The following is a 16096-nucleotide window of genomic DNA, read 5'->3' as shown; positions in this document are numbered from 1 at the left end:
ATAGCAAATAACAAATTCTCTACCTAATGGCATTGGCATGCATATATTATAAAAGAAACAGAAGAATCTGATTATTAATTATTAAAATGAAAACGTCATAGCTACATAGGCTTGTGCATAGTAATAGATATAATTGTTTTATATAGATGGAGAGGTTGAATCCAAGTAGCCACATCCACTCAAAAACTCAAAAACTCAAAACTCAAAAATCAAAAAATAGCTTCCCCATATAACGAAGGGTTGCCCTTTTGGTACTCATAAACCAACGTTTCCTAGCTTCACCTACCTTTACCCATTTATATAAAAGGGAATAAGTTTGACACATAAACTTTAAGACACAAAAAAATAAAATCAATAGAGAGAGTTATATAAATCTAGATCAGAAACTCCACTTATTACAATATCATTCTCTCTATTTTCTGAATATATAAGATTATATATATATATATATATTATTATTGAAGATGGTGGTGTTGGGGAATATTAAAGGTGGTAATAATTTTATTAAAAAGTTGTTGGAATGTATACCATTTGGAGCAATGGTGACAATGGAGGGTTGCACTATCATCTTAACCATTTGGGCTAAGACAGTTATCACTAATGGGATGAGTCCATTCGTTTTTGTGGTTTACACACATGCTCTTTCTTCTATTTTCCTCTTACCTTTTTCTTTCTTTTACCATCGCAACGACAAGTACGTATTACCTCTTATTATCTCTCTCTCTCTCTCTCTCTCTCTCTATATATATATATATATATTGTAATTGTTTTATATATTATTCATGTATTATTGTTAATTGTTTGTTAATAATTTTGTGCAGAACTGATGAAGAGCCAATATTCAACTTAAACTTCTTTCTGAGAATCTTCCTTCTCGGATTAACAGGGTTAGTTATATATATATATATATATATATATATACTGTATTCATGCACGTAAGCTAGCTAGCTCTCTAGCTAGCTAGATTTCATGCATGCACTATAAATCATCATGAACTGAAAATCAGCTAGCATAGTAATATAATTAATGGGAGGAAATTAAACGTGAAATAATGTGATGATGAAAATAAATTAACCTGTACAAATTAAATTGACGTTAATACATAATTATATAGAGCTTTTTTTTGATCAATTTGAGTAGAACACTTTGTTTTATTATTCTTTGGCGGCCCCGTTCATGGAATAGTGGCATAATTAGATAGAGAATATACATAATACATGTGATTATTATTCCAGTAATATATATTTGCTATAGTCTAGTGGATTGGATTCCATTAAGATCTTAATTACTTATGAATATTCTGGTATATTTATATCAAGTGATATCGTGAACCTTTGGACCCATGCCATCGATTAATGATTTTTATATTTAGCTGAGTAAATTAATCACCATCGATAGATTTATGCTTTTTTTTTTTCTTATAAATGAGGACAAAAACGTATCAAAATAAAATATTACATCTAGATCTAGGTGTAAAATTAAAGTTAAATAGATATTTTCCCTTTTTTATATGTATATATATTTTACTAACAATTTAGATCAATATTAACCAACCTTAATATTTATATAAGTAATGTTAGATACATATTTAAATTTCAATTTCACAATCTTATAATACACATGTATAAAATTAGTTATTTATATTATTAGGAAGGGACCACACGAGTTAATTAAGATTAATACACATTGTTATTTATATGACGTCATTTCATAGTAACGGTAAGTATAATGCCCCGTAAATGTGCTATTAGGATTTCATTCTTATTAATTCTGCTATATAATCAGGGCCGGCCCTAGGCATAGGCGGGCTAGGCCCGTGCCTAGGGCCCACACTTTCCAGGGGCCCGAAATAAAAAAATAAAAAAAATTATTAGGCTTTTATTTAAGTAAAATTTAAGTGTATTATAAGCAATAAATATTTATAGCTTAGTTGGTTGAGGTGGATGGCATAAAGTCTAAGGTCATGAGTTCAAATCCTATGACACTCTTCTTTTAATTTTTTTTTTATATATTTTTGAGGGCCCCAAAATTTAATTCGTCTTGGGCCCATATATTTTCAGGGCCGGCCCTGTATATAATTATATATGTAAATAGACTTTGTTTTATTAATTTATATATCTCCATTTTCTTTAAAAAAATAATAATTATTAAATTAATATTTACATAATCACACACAAAGGTGAATCAATTATTCAAACAATAAGATTTTCTTTTAATTATTGGTTTTTTTTTTCCTTCTTTTCTTTTTGTCGTTTACGACCTAGCTAATGATATTTTTGTTGTTTTGTTAATTTGTTTTTTCAACATATATCACATATAACCATTCTTATTTTTTTTAACACACAATACTTAATTTCAAGTAAATATAAATATATTTTCCAAATATTATATATTACACTAATATTTTTTGTGTGTGTGTGTTTTGTTAATTTGTAGGATCACTATACCTCAAAACCTGGCATTTTTGGGCCTATCTTACAGTTCTCCAATTGTTGTTTGTGCCATGGGTCTCACCTTTCCATCTTTGTCTTTCTTACTCTCTATACTCCTCAGGTATATATTTATATTTTTCCCCAATTAAATAATAAACTAGATTAAATATATATATATCAAAGTTAGTTTTTGTTATAATCAATGAGGTCATTTATTTACATAGTATATTTATGTGATTTAATTAATATTATTATACAGAACAACAAAAGTAGATTGGAGAAGTAGGAGCTTCCAAACAAAAGTATGTGGTACAATAGTATCATTGGTTGGAGCAACAATGGTGGAATTGTACAAGGGTCCACTTATTAAAAACTCTTCATCATCTCTCCATCTACCTATGCTCTCTGCAGCCAAGAAATTTTTAATCTTTTCCACAAATAATCCACAGTATTGGCTTCTTGGTGGCCTTTTACTGGCAGCTGCTAATTTATGTGTTGCCTTTTGGAACACTCTTCAGGTACCAAAACATTATTAAAAAATCATAATATTTTTTAAAGAGTATTATTATTAGACAAAAACACCACCTAGAAATGATGCCTTGCCAATTTGTTAGTGATATTTCATAAAGATATTATATTATATTACATAAGACTTAATATTTAATTGTGTCAATACATGACATTTTAAGAAGTATTAGACACTACTGATATTTTTCAAAATTTATCTTTTTTTAAACTCTGAATATCGCGCGTCTTATTAATTAGATGACTGAAAAGTATGTTTACAACTAAAATAGAGTAATTTGCGACATAAATATTTAGGTCTAACTCTCAGTTGCAAATTATAAATATCTACGTTTAATTTTTAGCGGTAATAATACCTATTATATTTCTGAAACTCTGTAGGTACCTAACCGTTATATGTTAAGCCATTATATCCACGTGTCATTTTTTTATTAGTATATTTGAACTAATTTGTTTAAATAATAAAAATTTAATGATTTGGACCAATTAGGGACACGTAGCAATTTATTTAACCAGATACCTACAGAAGTTCCAAAATTATAACCTAAGTATTATTACAAAAAAAAAAAAATTAAACTTAAGTATTTATTTGCAACTGAGAATTAAATTTAAGTATTTATATATGCCGCAAATTACTTTCTAAAATAACATGGAGTATATTTTGATGTGTATATATATAAATTTAGAAAAACACATAATAATATACGTACCCCTATATATCTAAGAATTTTTTTTTATGATATTGTTTAGTAAATTTTTAAAAATGTAAAAAATGTTTACAGTGTTGGTATAAGCTTCAAATATTGAACTAACTATGCGTGCAACTATTTTCTTGTATAAATTAAACAGTCTTATAAACTCTTCTAAATGTCAAATATGTAACCTTTTAAGGGTTATGTAGACTATATATATTATTCTATAAATTTATGTATCAATATATTACTCATAATATATATATATATATATATATATACAGCTAGAAATAATGAAGATTAATAATAATAATAATAATAATAATAATAATATATTAAAATGGTGTGATCAGGCTGGAACTGTGAAACAATACCCACAAGTGATGAAAGTGGCATCGTTTTACAGCACCATTGGAACACTCCAATCTGCTTTACTTTCAGCCCTAATCTTCGAAACAGACTTAAATGCTTGGAAGCTAAACCTTAACAGCACCGAACTCCTCCTTATTGTTCTAACAGTAAGTCAATAATATTATAATATATATATATACTTGTTTCACTTTGACCAACCACATTCAGGCAAATAAAAGAATGCATGCATATTGACTTATTAATTATGCGTATTATATAGGCAAGCTTTATGGGTATAATCCGAAGTTGTGTTCATCTGTGGTGCATGAGGATGAAAGGTCCACTATATGTGCCTATGTTCAAGCCCTTTGGTGTTGTTTTTGCCACTATTTTTGGTACTAGCCTCCCTGCTAGTACTCTTTGTTACGGAAGGTATTATTATTAATTTTATATTATTATGAATTGAAAAGATTCTCATAATTAATTTGCATACGTACGTACGTACTAATTGTATATAAAATAATATTATTGTAGTGTGATTGGAACGGCTATAGTTGGAATGGGGTACTTTACAGTGATGTGGGGTCAACTAAACCATGAAGATGAAGTGAGTACTAATAGTAATAATACTAAACAATATGATGTTGAGTCACCTCCACAAGAGCATAATGATGTTGATGATGATGATGAGAATTATAACGTCAAAACTCCTCTCTTAAAACCACAACAAAATTACGTCCAATAATAATAATAAGGTTATTGATCTCTTCATATTATTATTGGGAAGATCGAAGCAACCTCATTTTGTGTATATATATATATATATATATATATATAATAAAGTAGTTTTTCTTTTTTCTCTTCATAATATCAAGATGATGATCGAATAATATTTTATCAATCGATTGACGATCTTTGATTCTTTGAATATCTCTCGTTTTGTTTTTGGTACGTGTGTGTGCATGTATTGTATATATGATTGAATAATGAAGATATAAAGCCCGTTTTTTGTAGGCTTTTTATTCTTTGTAAAACTTTCTTTTTTGTAATTTTTGAAGAGGCTACAAAAGTATACATGCAGGGTCCCTAATAATGAACTAGTGGACCGTATATGTGCCTCTAGTACCCTTGTATAATTAAGAGTGTATTTATATATATATATAAGTACCATATATATGTGCATATATTTTTAAGCACAAATACATCAATCTCTAAAAATTACAAAGAGGATAATTAACAACTATAATTATAATTGAATTAGTTAGTAGAAAGCTACAAACCAAATCAATCAATCATTCCACTTTGAGGGATCAATATATATAAGCTCTCGTACTTTGAATTCCTACTCAGCACACACCTTTATAATGTAATATAAATTATATAATCAAAGGTTACAATCAAATCCAATAATAAGACTAAACAGAAGGAAAAGTAATCCAATATATATATATACTGAGTCAGCTTTTTTATAGTTAAAAAATATAACAAATGATCCAATCTTTTAAGCAGTTCATACAGAATATATATGATTAGCCAAAAGAAAGGTTAATTCATTAATGCTGTTAAATCATATGTATGGCAATATTCGAAACCAGATTTTCATCAAAATTAATAGCTTTTGATATTAGAGAGTTAAGTCTGTTGACAAAATATATTATAAAACAGGCCGGGTATCAAACCATAGAAATTCCATATTCAAAAAAAAAAAAAAAAAAAAAACCATGGAAATTAATGACATATATGTTAGAGATATTATTACAATGGAAGATAAACCAAGATATATACAACTCAATTGTAAAAATAATACAAGGACAATAAAAGAGATTTGATTAAATATATGTTACAATACATATATATACACTATATATTACATATATATATATATATATGAAAGGTAGAAGAGAAGATTACAACACATGCATGTAATATAATATATGTATATATAACAAGAGAATAATATATATGTATACACTCACTCACAACCTTGAGTGTAGATTAGTGGGGATCACCATGACTTGAACAAGGTATTACACCTTTGTCCAAAAGCTTATTTCCCCCTATCTCTAAGCACTAAGGGAACTCTCTAGGAAATAGCTTTAGGAATTATCAAGCCTTAGGGTTTTCTAGCAATGTGCTTTTTTGATAAAAAACTTCATCTCAATGAGCACATTAGACTCCTTTATATAGTGTTTAGATGATCACTCTAAGGATTCAAAATACCACCTCATTTCTCTCCCATAAATGAGTATTACATTTTGTAACAACTATATCATCATAATTTTGAAATCCTTAAACCAAATTGTGTAACAACCCTTTTATTACACTAATAATATGTGATCAACACAAGAGTTACAAATGACAACAAATTGTAACTCCTCTCCAAGTTACTATGTAGGTTACAAAAGTGTAGGTTAAGTTATAGGTTACACATTTATTTACTATACACACTTAATATATATTATTCACATAATATTATATATTACCACATTTTAATCTACATATTATTATATTAAAAAATAATATAACAATATATGATATATAACTGCCATATATAAAAGTGATTATAGGGGGAGTTTCATGTTAGATTGGCTTACTTCTGTAATCAATCTTGTAGGTTCAGCCCACCCAAAAACCTTTGGAAGGTCATTTGGAAACCCAACATTTCACCTTCGATTTGCATTAGTATGGTGTTGTGGAGAATTCTGGAGGAAGCTTTGCGCACAAAGGAACGACTTCTTTTCCTCAATGATAAAGAATGTGCCTTAGCCTCTATCACAAGGGATTGCATTGAATCTATAATCTTCATCTTTTCAAAGAATGTCCTTACACATGAGAAGTTTGGTTTTCAGGTACATTTCTTATCTTTTCTACAATTATTAATTCTGGTGTTGTCTTTGACTTTCTACAAGCTATCCTCGATAACACTACTGGTGGGGATAAATCAAAATTGTTGATTTATGTTGGATGTCGATGTAGGGCTAGCAACTGTGATGATTCAAGCTAATAGTGATATTTGGGCATGTAATACTGTTGTTTGTCATACAATTTCAGCAGTTTATGGAGATTTACATGCTATCATTTTGGCCTTAGAGTACTGGGCAAAGAAAAATAATTGAGATAACTTTGCTATATTGTTTGATGCTCGAATTATTAAGAAGATCTACACCCCCTACTTAGCATATGAGTTATTGTCTAGCCTTTTTAATGTTTCTTTCTTTTACTTTAATCGTTCGAGCAATGTTGTTGCTGATGAACTAGCAAAAAGTGTTAGACTTTCTAGCCATTGTGCTGTGTTTGTCAAAGGGAGGGATCCTCCTCCTGTGGTGCCCATCACTTTCTTTTAGTTTTCAATGAACTAAATTGCTCAATATATATATAAAAAAATAACTTTATTAGTTTAAAAGGGAGATTTTTATATATGCTGTCTCAAAAAGTACATGTGGAAGATTTTTCATGAACTTGTTACCTAATTACACATATAGCTTTGACATTTCGTGAGCCTAATGATTAAACCCTTATGAGGTTGACCGAAAAGAGTCTCTCATAATTACAAACGAAAATACTAGTATAGCACAAAAACACATCTTCTACAAATGTGTCCTATTGTGTAAACAATAAAGATAAAGATATAGAAGGTGTGTTTTTGTGCTATAATTGGAAAAACCTTTTATTGGATTTTTTATCATTTTATAGTAGTTGGATAGATTTGAAGATTTGGAGCTAAGCTATATATTATGAGTTTGAGCAAACACATCAATATATATATATATATATATATAAAGGAAGGTTTTAAACATTCCATGTGACAGCATACTTATGCTTATTTTCTAATCTTTGTCCTCTTAATTTTCTAACTTATTTCTAATTTTTTGATTTATTTAAATTTTATTTTATTAATTAATTGATTACTTTTAATGGGTCTTAATGATTTAGGTTTCATTTTCTTTAGGTCTTTTCGTTTATCTCATTTCTTATTTTGCCTCCATCTTCTTAGACAGAGAAAAAAAACCCTTCAGAATATAATGATCCTTTCATTTCGCCTTCTCTGCTCTTTCTCTCTTTAATTTTTCCATTCCACCCAAATTTGACGAATCTAATAATGTTAAGACAGCAGCATTACCGGAGAAAGAGGCTGCCCCTGCATCCAAAATGGCATCGTTTGGTAATATGCCAAGTTCTAATCATCTTTTTAATTTTATATGATTCTTGCTGTTTGTAATTAAGTAGTTGATTGTGTGGTTTTGATATTTGTTTCTTTGTGTGTGTGGTGTTGGTGGAAATTTAATTTAAAAAGCCTTAAGACCAAACTCTAGGGGAGGCTTTGGTGAATGTGTACCATGTGTCTGAGAAGCCCAAATACCAAAGATAAGAAACCAAAACACAAACAAAATTGCCCAGTAACGAGCAGGTCCATACTTGATTCTGGTAAGCACAAACTGCAACATTCAAAACTATATTCAATTACATCCCATTTGAGTTAATAGCTGGAACTTTATGATAGTAATCAATGGCCTGCTGCCAAATGCCATGCTCTGGGCTTGTGATAAAATTTCAGTGCTTTTAACTTTTTTATTGAGTTTTCTTTTTTATTATTAATCTTTGTTAGTATCAATTGCTTTATGAATTTGCTTCATTAAGCTTAAGTAAAGGTTGGTTGGGAATGAAAATCAATTAATTGATAAGCCAGAGAAAATCAGAGTTAATTCATGCAATGACATTGTGCTTGGTGAGGATCAAATTTTTGATGTTTCGTAGACGAGTATGCCTATGGTCTCCGGAAAGTTCAAATAACAACAATTTGTTTTTTATTTCCTTAGTTGCCATTACGATTTTTTGTTTGTTTTTTTGTTTTTTAAATTTTTGTCGTTTAATATTATGGTATAAATTTTTGCTGATATATGGTGTCAGTTTTTACCATTATTCTCAAAACGTTCTTAGTTTATAATTGGATTTGTTTCACTGCAGGAGCTTAATGCAATTTGCGAGAGCAATTATCAGCAGAAGACGAAGAAGCGATCTTAGCAGAATTTGAGAGCTTAGAAATTGAGGTTAGTGTGTTTCTCTTTTTGACAGATTGTATAGCTAAAATTAAACGTTCATCCACTTATTTTTTGTTAAACTAATATTGCTTGATTTAAACTAAGAAGTGTGCCTCTTGCTCAAATAGAGATTACCATACATTTTCTCTCTTGAATTCGTATTATAACTATAATTTTATTTTTATTTTATGTATGTTGATGTGTGAGGCTTACTTTCAATGGTATTCACCTAAATGTTCATCTATAATTTCAATGCAGGCTATAAAAATACTAAACGATGAAATGCAGTTGGATGTCATCAAGATTGGAAATTTGGTTCGGGTTAAAGTGCGCAATCCGTATGTTTAAAATACGTTATAAAAGATGACCTTCTTTGAAATCCTAAAGAAACAGGTATTGTAGTAATGTATGAGTGTGTGCGTGTGCTTTAAATAAAATAAAATAGAAGGGAGAACACTGCAAATCGCTCGCAGTTGGGACGAAGGTGCTACTCCTCTTAAAGATATATTTAAGGTCTTTTTTGGGTTCTATTTTTTTTATTTATTATGGTTTTTGTTTATCAACTCTTTTGATTTCGTAACTAATTTTGGTATGGTTTTTATTCACTAATTTTGGTATGGTTTTTATTTTTCAATTCTTTTAATTTCTGAACTAATTTTGGTGTGATTATTTTTCAACTCTTTTTATTTCTTCTTCATCATTTATTTATTTTTTTTTTTTGATAAAGTGATTTAAATCATTTATTTCTTCTTCATCATTTATTTGAATGTGAGCAGGAGAAAGAACTCTTTGAAAGGCGAAAGACATAATGCATGGCTTAATGATGAGTTTACATCCAAAGTAGACAATCCTATTGAGTTGTGGAGAAAGCATGATTCAAAGCTTGCAAAGTAACATCATTGGAGGAGGTATTGAGATACAAAATTATGTTGCATCTCATTCCTTATTAGCTGGGTATCATATATGTTATAATTCTAATCATGTCTAGGAATTACGCTCAACTAAAGATACTGCTTTAGCAAACGAGGAACAACTATCTGCTGAACTCTCAACAGTAAGTGCTTCTAAAATTCTGCATATTGAGATGATGATGAAAATAGAATCTGATTCTATCTACGTTCATCTTATTGACTTAACCCTTTTAGTCTTTTATTGCATTCTTCTTAGAATCTAATTTTATTTATTTATTTTGTTTGATTTTTTTTTTCTAGGGGTCATATATAGTCATAATTTGGATTTCTTTTTAATGTTTACAAATTGGAGAAATCCTGAACTATATCAATATCATACATGATATAGTTTCTCCGTTATTTTTTTTTTTTTTGTTTTTCAAGAACCACCTACCAAGAGGTTTGTTATGGATGGTGAAATGTCAGATTACATTCTTGCCAAAGTCTGATTCTGCAAGTAAGATTATTGAATCAATTATTATTTTTTGGTCTGTTTTTAGAAACTGTCTTATTGACCCGAAGGAAGCAATTGTAAAAGTAATATGTGCATCTTCAAAATGTGGAGAATAATAAATTACAATATAAACAAATATTTGTGTGGTGGTTGGGTGTTTATGCCATTTTCGTTTATGTGTTTTATAGTTGAATATTGAGCTTTTTGGCTATTTGTGTTTGTTTACTGTTAATGTGGCCGTTAAAGCTCTAGACTATTTGAATTTCTTAGTGTTTAGTCTTTAAATTATTTAACGATTGTTTAACAGTACTTTTTTTATTTTATTAATGTCTTAATTGAGATATACTATTGTTTTAAATACAAGTTTTATTATTGTCAAATTTGAAACAATAGAACTAAAAACTATTGAGAATTATAAAGCAAAAATAAAACTGGTTATAATAATAATAATAATAATAATAATAATAATAATAATAATAATAATAATAATAATAATAATAATAATTTTTTTTCATAAATGGTTGTTGTAGATTGGGGATGGTTCATTATATTATGACAATGGTAGGGAATTTATCAAAATTTCTTCAAACATCTACAAAAAATCATATGGTTATCCCATGAATTCTATAGTCGAAGCTATCTACCTTTCACTATTGTATAATAATAGTGGCCGGATATATTTGAAAGAAAGCAATACTAACGCCAAAAAATAAAATGGTCATTATGAATATGATACCGGAGAAGGGAGCACCTATTTCGGCTTAGTATATGCAAAGCAAATATAAACATAAATGAAGAAGATTTTTTGTATTCAGCTGAGTTTTTGCATAATTTGAAATTTAATTGCATCCCCAATCATGACATACATCTAAAGGAAGGTGATACTGGGAGAAGGGAGCACCTATTTCAGCTTAGTATATGCAAAGCAAATATAAACACAAATGAAGAAGATTTTTTGTATTCAGCTGAGTTTTTACATAATTTGAAATTTAATTGCATCCCCAATCATGACATACATCTAAAGGAAGGTGTTCCTGTAATGCTCCTTAAAAATCTAAATCAAGCATAACGTTTATACAATGACACAAGATTGATTGTTCTTGGTAAATGGTCAATTGGAGCTAATATAATATCTGGGATAAATATTGGTCAAAATGTAACTATTTCAAGAATAATCATTTTTCCAAATGAATCCAAGTGGCCATTCAAACTCAATAGAAGACAACTTCCTTTGGCACTATGTTTTACCATAAGTTAATAAAAGTCAAGAACAATCGCTTAAATATGTCGGATTGTATCTCCTTAAGTAAATATTCACTCATGGCCAATTAAATGTCGCAGTGTCTCGAGTAACTTCAGGAAAAGGATTAAAATAAAGTTTGCAAAACTAGGGTCGAACCCGCGCGAAGCGCGGCTTTGTTCCCTAATTATAATATAGAAGAAATGAGTCTTTGAAGATGAGAGCTTAGATCTCAGTCGAAGTGTACGTAGAGCTCACAAAAGGGAGTAGCTAATGTTTAAAATTGAAGTAATTACATTATTTATTTATTATGCATATTTAATTTATATTAACTCTCAAAGAATTTATTTATTTATTGAGAAATTTTATATTGATAATTAATTAATAATGATAAATTAATTTATTATAAATGTAGAATATAAAACGCGTGAAAAAAAGGAGAGGGATATAGATTGAATGTTATGGAAATCAACTATATAAGATTATTAAGAAGTAAAGTTATCTTTAATTAACTTTTTAAAATAAAATAAAATAAAAAGTTATATTTAATTGTAGATATCTCAAATTAATTTCCAATAATAGATCCGGTATCTCCTAAAATCTCATAGAAACTTAATTCCCAAAATCAAATACATTCAAAATATGATTTTACTTTCGTATTTGGTATTTAAATTTCCAAAAATCAAATAAATTCAAAAGAAGATTTATATAAATTCAAAATATATAAATACACCTTTTTTTTTTTGGACAAAATGGTAATCTTTTTTTTCCTGTTTTTTGGGACAGAAAAGGGTAACTTTTTTAGATAACTTGATCATAAAAAACCGGGTTTGCTCGTAAGAAAAATCTTTTAATTAAAACATTGGGTAAATTTAGTAATGGGTCAAAACTAATAAAATCTAAAGAAGGTAACTACTAAATCCTAATTATAATAGGAAAAAGAATCCTATAATATTATCTCTACATTTCCTATTCCAAGTAGGAGTAATCCAACGTTAATTATAACTAGTCCCTCTACTTAAGTTATATATATGAACATAATATTCATTCTTCTCAATCAATATAATCTCAAATATATATATATATATATATATATATATTTATATATATATTTCGAAATATTCGTACTTCTCAATCTCTTCAATCAATATTCAACTAAGCTTATTTTCATAGGTTTCTTTCAGGTATGTTTTATCTACTTTACAAATATATATGTATTTTTTCACATTAATAGTTATACTAATTATAGGCACTGACAATATTAAATTGAACCTAAATGGTTGAATTTAAAATAACTCTTAAAATAGTTGTTCTTCCTGTTCCTAATGTTGGATTTTATGGGTTTCATATATAAGATTTTTGTTTTTCTCCATTAAAGAGAAGATGGCTACTATATTTTGATATAATATTAAATGTATGCAATCCTTTTATTTGAAATTAATGATATGAATATGGTTATTTTAGTTAACTTATTATTTTTGTACGTATAATGTAGGGCTCAAAATAATGAAACCGATCAAGAGAAAAAACAATGACTCATCAAAAATAAGTATAGCTTCAACAAAGCAAATACAGAAAAATAGCAAAAGTGACCTAAAATTGATAGTGAATGATAATGGTCTTCCAATTAATTCAATAAAGAATATTAATTGGCTTCCCAATGATTTAATTGTGGATATATTAGCTGATGTTGCTGCTACATCAATTTCTGATTTCTTCAATGCTAAATTAAGGTAACTCTATATAACTTCTTTTTTATTTATTTTTTATGCTTATTTTAATTTTTTAAAAAATACATGGTCGAAATACTTTTGAAAATAGTCAAAATGAGTAAAAGAGTAAAACATAAGATCACAAATAATATATTTGTATTAAGAGTAATTTGAGGCAAAAGTACTTAAATTTAATTTTCGGTTGTAAATAAAAATTTAAGTTTAATTTTTAGCGGTAATAATACTTAAGTTATATTTCTGGAACTCTGTAGTTATCTAATCGTTAAATGTCAAGTCATTATTCATGTGTCATTTTTTTATTTGTATGTTTAAACTATTTTTTTAAAAAAAAAAATAATTAAAGATATGTATCAATCAAGAATTGCTACGTGAAAATTTACTTAACATGTACTTATAAAAATTTTAGAATTATAACTTAAATATTATTACTTTCAAAACTTAAATATTTATTTACAATTGGAATTATACCGTAAATTACTCTTGTATTAATATTTGTTTTTTTTAAAAAAAATAATGTGCATAAAATTATACAAATATGAAATATATAATTTTATTTCAAACTTAATTAGTATTGTGTCATTTCTTTTGTGCAGTTGGAAATTATTCAATAAACTAGCCAAAGATAATGATGAATATATTCACAATAAATTATCACTTGATGAGCTTTCTTGTCATCCATGGAATCTATACCTATGCAAGGAAGCAATTGCCCTCTTCATGAAATGCCTACACAGTCAAAATTTAGAAGCTATGTATAGACAAGGAGTGGTGAGTGAGTAGTCCATCTAATTTTGTTTTATTAGAATAATAAACATATATATGATCTTTTTTCTTTTTTTAATTCCATTCCTAATTTTTTTTTATTTGTTAATATTTACAGATTGATTACTTAAACTTCCACCAGAAAAAAGAATCAGGTTTAGAATTGTTGAAAAAGGCAGCCAATGCTGGTCACCTTGGAGCTTCTTATTTCATGGGTATTATCTATATTTGCAAAGAAGATCATCATAAAAGTGATGATGAATCAGAACAAAGTTGTACTAAGCTTGGGTTACAATTATTGGGCAATATTAAAACAAGTGCCCAAATGCTAGAATGTCGAAAAAAATTGAAGGAGATAGCTAATTCACTATGGCTTACACAAAATCATGACTTTCTCGTACCAAAGTTGTTTGAGTGTCAATTTCCAGAACGAAAGAGAAGGTTGTGGCCTTGTTTGGATGATGATTTATTGCTATGTTGTCACACATGTCGACTCAATAATGAAATTACTTTTGTTTGTAATTTAATGGCTGGTTGTTCTATATTTTCATATCAAACTTGTTATCAGTAATGATTTTTGTATTTTATTTATTTGAGGGCATTTAATGTGAACAAACTCACACCTATTATTCTCTTGTTGCCTTATTAGTTTTCTTAGCTAGTTAGTGTAGTGATATATATTAGAAAAGTTTAAAATCTAAATTAAGAAAAAGTTGATATTTTTGTTGGCATTCTTGGCAATCATAAAGAAAAGTGGTCTAAATTCAAGATAGAGTCTAAGTTGTTTTTGTTGAAGATGATGGGTAGGGACATTCTCTCCTTTGGGAGAGTAGACATGGAATGGAATGATATTTGATAATGGAGAAAAATACTCTATTTGTGACTTAGGTTAAACTTTGGTATTTTGGTGCTTTAAGGGCGACATTTGTTGCCTCTAATAGTACTAAAGAATCATTCTTAGCTGACGCAAGTTGCCTCTAAAAGAATTTTTAGGGTTGACAATAATTATAGTGCCTAATAGTTAATCATTAGAGGTGATAAAAGTCACTCTTAATATTAATATTCAGATTTGACTTTTAATTTTTAATAATTTTAATATTAAAAATATTGAAAATATCAAATTTAATTTTTATTTTTACAATAATCATAAAACTAAAATCACAACATATGACACACTAATCATTTTGTTTTGGTATTATATATGCAACTGATTGTTTGTATGACTATAAAATATAAATTTTAGTAGGAGTAGACATGATTTATCCAATTTAATTATAAAAAATTTGATAGTTGTATTCTAATTAGATTACATTGGTTATTAGATGTCAATTTAAAAATTCAATTAAAACTCAATCTAATTTAATTACATTTAATATATATTAAATGATTATTTATATTTATTTGTATCTATACTAACGGTTTATTTTTTTTATTATTTTATTTTAAATTTGTAATATTTAGTTGTTTCACATATTTATTTTCATAATATTTTGTTTTATTTTATTATTTTATAGTGTTGATTTACTTATTTCAAATTTTTAGTTGCATTAAAATTTTTATATGCATTAAAATTAAAATTCCATTTAATTTATTAATAATTCTTTTGAAAAATTAATTATATATATTATATTAAAAATTTCGAAATAAACAATATACATTACATTTTTCTCAAATAATGTTTATACTATTATTTAATCATATTTTAAAAAATTAATTAAATTATACATACACAACTTGCCAAATTACTACAACAATTTTCACATTTTCTCTCATCTTCCACTCAATTTCTCAAATTTCCAATTAATTTCCTGAAGTTAATAACAATTTTAATCTCAGACAATTGATCGACGATTACTATAGAGACATTCGATGAGGTGCGCTATTTGAAATAACTTTTTCTTTTCCATTAATACCTTGG

At 27.6% G+C, this 16096-nt stretch overlaps 2 protein-coding genes and 1 long non-coding RNA gene across 4 annotated transcripts; all 3 read left to right on the top strand.

Annotated features, from left to right (window-relative positions):
• The first annotated feature begins 452 nt into the window (after nucleotides 1–452).
• On the top strand, nucleotides 453–4788 carry LOC115700733 (WAT1-related protein At1g70260). Its single transcript, XM_030628365.2, has 7 exons — nucleotides 453–694; nucleotides 822–887; nucleotides 2437–2553; nucleotides 2692–2950; nucleotides 4003–4167; nucleotides 4281–4432; nucleotides 4535–4788. Exons 1-7 carry the CDS (start codon nucleotides 465–467, stop codon nucleotides 4743–4745), a joined length of 1200 nt encoding a protein of 399 aa, XP_030484225.1. The 5' UTR covers nucleotides 453–464; the 3' UTR covers nucleotides 4746–4788.
• A 3106-nt stretch (nucleotides 4789–7894) lies between these two features.
• On the top strand, nucleotides 7895–10949 carry LOC115700701 (uncharacterized). 2 transcript variants are annotated; one of them, XR_009684013.1, is made up of 7 exons: nucleotides 7895–8162; nucleotides 8295–8425; nucleotides 8966–9048; nucleotides 9298–9552; nucleotides 9816–9947; nucleotides 10028–10093; nucleotides 10251–10949. It is a non-coding gene; the product is annotated as an uncharacterized LOC115700701 (long non-coding RNA). The 2 variants fall into 2 exon arrangements; XR_009684012.1 differs by having other exon boundaries at nucleotides 7897–8162; nucleotides 10028–10949.
• A 1853-nt stretch (nucleotides 10950–12802) lies between these two features.
• Nucleotides 12803–15640, top strand: LOC133030027 (uncharacterized). The gene is made up of 3 exons (XM_061102262.1): nucleotides 12803–13416; nucleotides 14010–14184; nucleotides 14297–15640. Exons 1-3 carry the CDS (start codon nucleotides 13190–13192, stop codon nucleotides 14747–14749), a joined length of 855 nt encoding a protein of 284 aa, XP_060958245.1. The 5' UTR covers nucleotides 12803–13189; the 3' UTR covers nucleotides 14750–15640.
• Nucleotides 15641–16096: the final 456 nt, after the last annotated feature.

The sequence above is a fragment of the Cannabis sativa genome, chromosome 8, assembly GCF_029168945.1.
Source record: "Cannabis sativa cultivar Pink pepper isolate KNU-18-1 chromosome 8, ASM2916894v1, whole genome shotgun sequence".
NCBI lineage: Eukaryota > Viridiplantae > Streptophyta > Magnoliopsida > Rosales > Cannabaceae > Cannabis > Cannabis sativa.
The sequence above is the reverse complement of the archived record's forward strand: the minus strand, read 5'-3'. Positions and strand labels throughout refer to the sequence as shown.

What these genes read in the sequence shown, in the direction of transcription:
- LOC115700733 (XM_030628365.2), top strand. Translation starts at nt 465, where the DNA reads ATGGTGGTGTTGGGGAATATTAAAGGTGGTAATAATTTTATTAAAAAG. An exon ending in TCCTCCTTATTGTTCTAACA is followed by an intron (nt 4,168 to 4,280) that starts GTAAGTCAATAA and finishes CGTATTATATAG; the next exon opens with GCAAGCTTTATGGGTATAAT. An exon ending in AGTACTCTTTGTTACGGAAG is followed by an intron (nt 4,433 to 4,534) that starts GTATTATTATTA and finishes ATATTATTGTAG; the next exon opens with TGTGATTGGAACGGCTATAG.
- LOC133030027 (XM_061102262.1), top strand. Translation starts at nt 13,190, where the DNA reads ATGAAACCGATCAAGAGAAAAAACAATGACTCATCAAAAATAAGTATA. An exon ending in TTCTTCAATGCTAAATTAAG is followed by an intron (nt 13,417 to 14,009) that starts GTAACTCTATAT and finishes TCTTTTGTGCAG; the next exon opens with TTGGAAATTATTCAATAAAC. An exon ending in CTATGTATAGACAAGGAGTG is followed by an intron (nt 14,185 to 14,296) that starts GTGAGTGAGTAG and finishes TAATATTTACAG; the next exon opens with ATTGATTACTTAAACTTCCA.